Below are 6,000 nucleotides of genomic sequence, written 5' to 3'. Positions count from 1 at the left end.
CATTATTATATTCTCTAATATAAAACAAACTTTTAAATTTCCAGTAATACTATTATTAATATAGTAATTAAATGAATCTAAAACACAATATAAAATTCATAAAATTGTTCATAACAACTACGTGTATGGCTCAACGACCAGGATTAATAATGCGCACTATTTAGGAATTTTGTCTACGTTGTCTTTTCCCGATTGAGGCGCTGTCAAAAAATGTCTCGCGGATGAATACGACGGACAAATCTATGGCTAGAAATGAAAATACTACGAAATATTTGTATTTTTATAAAAGAAGAAATGCATTTATTGTGGATAATACGCACCTCTATCCACAAACAACCATTGACTGCAATATGACGAGAGCCCACTTGTGCCTGTGACCTTTTGCACCAACACATCCACCCAGAAGAACCCTCCTAAAAAGGTTAATTGAACAAAGCGTGATGATCATTAAGAGTCCCCAATTGTAGGCGAGGTCCAGAAGAAAATATGTCTACAAATTGTAGTATAGTATGGTTTAGAAGGGATCTGAGGGTGGAGGACAATCCAGCCCTTGCAGCTGGAGTGAGAGCAGGGGCAGTGATTGTACTGTATATTTGGTCTCCAGAGGAAGAAGGCAACTATTATCCTGGTAGAGTTTCGAGGTGGTGGCTCAAGCAGAGCCTTGCTCATCTGGATTCTTCATTGAGGAACCTCGGTGCCCGTTTGATTACTAAGAGATCTACAAACAGTATATCTGCTATTCTCCAAGTTATTCAAGAAACTGGAGCCACTCAGCTACTCTACAATCATCTCTATGGTAAGCCATTGTGGAAGCATTTCAGTGTTTATCATATAGGTGTTAGGTTCTGACTGTGTGATGCCCATATTGGAAAATTCAGTGTTGAAATATTGGTCATCATAGGAATTTCAGCTTTAAAGTGATGCCCATCAAAGAATTTTAAGATTTTGGGTGATTCCAATGAGAACTTTCAGGTTTTGAATGCTACCCATCATTAATGTAGTGTGTTGGCAATGCCTATGACGGGTTTTGAATCACAAGCATATCATTTTCAATGATTGAACAATGTCCGTTATGAGAATTTTGGGATTGGACTGACACCCATCATCGATTTCAGTGTTGAAAAATTGTTCATCATGGAAATATTTCATGGTTTGAGCGATACTTATTATAATATTTAATAATTGGAGCGTTGCCCATGATTGAAATTTCAGCTTACGGGTAACACAAATTTTTTTCTCTGTTTTTCTTTTGGAAGGAGAAATATTTCCTTAAATTCCCCCACTTTCAATATATCCAAAATTGTGGGGTGTTCACAGGTTTAACCAAATCTATCCTTGGCCCTTTAATACTTTTCACATACATATCTAACCCAAATGGGAGAGCCGGACTTGCTCTATATTCTCACTCCATAAACCTCAAACATTTTTCTTAAATAGATGTTAGGAAACCATTTTTCATAGATCCTAATCAAACTTCAGAGACATTGTGACTGGTTCCTGTAACACTTACAACTTAGGTGTTTGGCTGCAACAGTGATGCCATATTATCTCAATATTCTCTCTTATTTGTATAAGTTGGAGCTTGCCATAATCTAGAAACCCACTGAACAGAGAAGTCATTCGTGGCGTATTTTGGCTGATAAGGGTCCATTTTTTCTTCTAGCAGTTGCATATCCTGCAACAGCGTCTGAAGTTCATCCCTGCCCTTTAATTGTGATAGCTCCTGCTGTCACCCACCACAAATTGAGAATTAGCAAATGTCCCTATTCTCAATACTTGTAATTTGAAGTCGTTGAACTTTTTTGCCATTCTCACCAAGAGCTTACCAACCTCCCCACTTATTTCTTTAGCAAGTATGACGTGTTCTTCTCCATTGTAGAGAGTCCATCGTCAGGGCTTTTGTTATCCTCTCCTACCCTCTCTTTGCAATTTTCTCCAACAAATGGTGTTCCATCTGAATTCATTTCGTCGTCCTTGGACTGATTGTCCTTGGTTGCTTTATTAATTCTTTTGCACTTGGGCTCCTGTAATCCCTTTCCTTTCTCACAAGTAATCTTAATCCTAGTAATCTCTTCCACAGTTTTGCCCCAGTGAAAAGAATGCAATCCTTATGTTTAACCTGTTCAAAATTCCATAAACTGAGATTCATCTAGGTCATTATTAGGAATAATGACGTTACTTCCTCACTTTTAGACATGATTACAGCACCTACCTTACTACCTTATTCGTCATCTGTTTACTTTCTGTTGATATCATAAAGCGAGATGATATCAAATTTCCCCATTATTTCATTTACTTTTCAATATCTTGATTCTACTTTCGAATATATAGGTGATGAACTTTTATTATCCATTCCTATAATGATCTTAGATTTTTCTTTCTTTTCAAATGTTCTTAAGGCCTGGAATCTTGCCAAATGAATGCACCTAATCAATAGATCAAAATCGGCATTATTGTTAGAGGCCCAAATAGACTGAACCTTCACAGTAGACTAATCTTTCCATGCCTTCATGATCCCTTATCACTGCACCTCCCTCTGCTTTATCTGGTATTTACTTTTATAAGCATTGAAATAGAGTTTCCAACCTCCATATCCAGCGACTTTATGAGTCATTGTTGTCGCCCTTGTTGAATCTAACTAGTAAGTCCTGTTCTTTAATGGGAAAAATGTTCAGTGTTGGATTGCCCATTGTATAAGTTTTAACTTTTTCATTCTTTTCTTTTCTTTTTTTGGTTTTCAAACCGCAGAGAAATAAAGTCTGTCAGTTGTCCACATATTACGCTTTCCCAGTTAAGTTGCTGGTGCCTTGCTAGCTCCCCACGGGTTCACCCTCTAATCCCGGGTTTTCTTGATGGAGGACGGTAGTAACAAATATGAAAAATACTGGCTGGTAACCCCAAGTTCAGTGGGATTTGATCCCTAGATCTCTGTGAGCTTTCACACAAAAGCATCTACCAATAAAGATAACCCTTACGCTGTAGCTGTTTAAAGTTGTGAATGGTACCCATTACCATCAAAGCAATCTCAAGTCTGAGTAATAGCCACCAAAACATTTTTAATCTTGGTACTGCACAAAGTATAAATTTCAGGTTGTCTGGAAGCCTATCATATGATATTTTGTGCTGGAGCCTTCCTTTACCCTTGGGATTTCAGTTTTGTGTCATCCTCATCACACCATTTACAGTGTTGCACGTTGTGTACTTCATAAAATTTCAGTTTTTCATGATATCCCTCATTGTTAATGAAATTTTAAGTGTCAGAACATTGCGCACAATAGGAACTTCAGGTTTTAGGTGATACCCTGTATTTCAGAAATTTGAGTTTTTTGATGATGCCCTTCATTGTCAGTGGAATTTTTACAGTCAGAACGTTGTCCACAATAGAAACTTCAGGTTTTAGGTGCTACCCTCTCTACCATTTTCAGGTCTGAACCTTGTACCCGATACAAATTTCAGGATTTATATGATAATCATCATGTTTCATTTTCAGTACCAGAAATTTTAAGTTCCAATTGATGTCTGCCACATCCTTCACATATTTGGAGCAGAACATTGCTCACTGTAAATTTTCAGGTTTTCAAAGTTGCTCTCCATAATTCTTTTGGTGCTGGAATATTGCTCATCAGTGGTGCTGGAATATTGCTCATCAGATACATTTTTTTGAAATTCTGCTTATCTTACTTCATGGAAGTAATAAATATATTATAGAACACAGATTTCTATCACAGGAACAGCAAGGGTACTGAGAATTTTTTTGACCAAAAAAACCCAAAAGACAAGCATATTCTGCTGTGCATGTTATGAGCCGAACTGGTTCAACATTTGAATATCCAAAATAAAGAGGATAAGGTAAAAAAAATTAACAAGGATAAAATAATTATTAATATTGAACGAGATGATTACAATGGTATGTGATGTTTTGTATAAATATACTAGTCATATACACGACCTTAGATTTATTGTTATTAATATCATATATTGTATTATTATTATGTAATGTAGTTTTATGTACATAATATGTCCTCCCCTCGAGGGATGCTTTGTCCTCAAGGCATGTTAAGAGCAAAGTACATCTTCACTTCAATTGGTACCTCTTTTGCTTGAGAAGTTATTATTGTTCTCATGGTTCGAGAAACAAAATGGTAAGACTAAAGTTATGAACAATATTGTCACATTGTAAAAGGGTCAATCCATTTTTAATTGATTCTCTTAGGAAATGTATGCTTAAATATTTGATTAATGACTCTTTTGATTGTGATTGTGATTCTTTGTAGATCCTTGAAATTAAGTCAAATTGGAGTTCCAATATTTAGGAACGTGAATTAAGTTTTGTTTTGAGTGATGTTGGTAAGTTGGTTGTTCCATGCAATGACCTCTATGATTAGGTGGATGATACGATCTATTAGTTGAGCTTCCTTTTGAGATAATGGGTTTGGAAAAACGTACTTCACTTTTCACTAACTTGTCAATAACTTTGGGTTGAGATACAATTTCATCAGTGGCATCTGATCCATTCACTGTAGCCGATCTGTAGATGTTGCCATGCCCACTGATGACAGCTTAACTTCTTCATAGATAGATAAATTTTAATGGGTAGTGACACTTAGTTTTTTTTCACTTGGGCCCAGTATGAGGGTTATGTTATTTACCATTTGTAGCTTAACTTTTGAAAATATCGTTTATTTAACGAAGTCAGAGGATGTTTCTTTGTTGAAACTTAGATTATTCTTTTTCAATAATTTTTTAACTTCTTTTAGTAAGGCTTGACCATGCCTTTATATACCAGTAATTTTCATATCTTTATTTAATAAAAAGTTTCTCATATTTTCTCTTAAGATCTTATCTCTTTGAGTGAATTTTGATCATTTTGAAAAACCACATCTAGTACATCTTCTATATCTTTTGATGAGAGAATTTCTACACACGACTTCATAGCAAAGACCTGCAATGCTATCTTCTTTTATTAGGGAAAAGTGTCAACTATTTCTTCTCCAAATCAAGGTGAAAGCACCCAATGCCTCCTGATATGACCAACTTAAACTGATGTTGATGTTTTTGCACATTAAATACATTTAGAAGTGGGATTTGGACACATAATCAAGGATCCACAATTTTATATTATTTATTGCAGACAACTTTTTGTTATCAAGTGGGATTTGGACACATAATTGCCAATTAACAATCATATATTTTTTACATAAAATTTATTTTTTGAGACACATAATCACCAATTGACAATTAATTTTTACTTAATATATATATTTTTCTTATATAATAACTTTTCAATAATTGGTTTGTGAAATCAACATTAATATAATTAAATCTTCAAGTGTGATGTTCTCACTATTAAATCTTGATATACTTCTTGATGTGAACTTGGAGATTTAAATTCTTCAATCTTCACTTAATATACTCATTTTTAAATTGTAGTTCTGTTTTTTTTTTCCCGTAAGAAAAAAGTCGTAATTTTATTCATATTAATAAAATTACATTTTGTAGATGCCATAGGCATATGCAGATGGCTGTCCCTGTAATGTCAGGCAGCAAACAGAGAAATAACACAAAATAGCAGATGACTGTTCCTGTAATGACAGGAAGCAACAAAAAATAGAATAACAGAAAAAAAGAGTTCCAGCAAGCCTAAACTTTCCTTCCTTTCTTCTTCTCCACCCGCCGCCATCCTCCAGAGTCAGGTGTGGGTGTAATATTAGCTAGCTGGTTTTCCATTGTGATCAATTGAAGTTCTTTGTCAGATTCCGAGCCTTCTGAGCCATGGGTTCGTTTGATGCCACTTACTTCCATTTGTAACTCTTGATGCAGATCTGGAATGTGCGGCCCCAAATGAGTAGCTGGGGAATTAACTTCCTGAGATTGTTTCTGTCTCATTTGGGGGTCTGGTTCTGTCTGGTTCTCTGTATGTTCCACATTGATGTCTTCTTCTTCCACTGGGTCGGTGTGCTGCCAGCCTTTGGGCTTTTTTTGTTGTTTCTTGGTTCTCCT

At 35.5% G+C, this 6,000-nt stretch overlaps 1 protein-coding gene across 1 annotated transcript in view; it reads left to right on the top strand.

The window, feature by feature from the left end:
* Nucleotides 1–346: 346 nt before the first annotated feature.
* CRY1 (cryptochrome 1) overlaps nt 347–6,000 on the top strand; it is a 51,580-nt gene continuing 45,926 nt past the window's right edge. Inside the window, exon 1 of the mRNA XM_089459916.1 lies at nt 347–796. Coding sequence (XP_089316042.1) covers nt 487–796 — 310 coding nt within the window. The 5' untranslated portion in view covers nt 347–486. The remainder of the gene's footprint in view (nt 797–6,000) is intronic.

This window comes from Pinus tabuliformis, chromosome 7, assembly GCF_031772625.1.
Source record: "Pinus tabuliformis cultivar Carrire ecotype Pingquan chromosome 7, CPIR1, whole genome shotgun sequence".
In the NCBI taxonomy this organism is placed as follows: Eukaryota; Viridiplantae; Streptophyta; class Pinopsida; order Pinales; family Pinaceae; genus Pinus; species Pinus tabuliformis.
The sequence above is the reverse complement of the archived record's forward strand: the minus strand, read 5'-3'. Positions and strand labels throughout refer to the sequence as shown.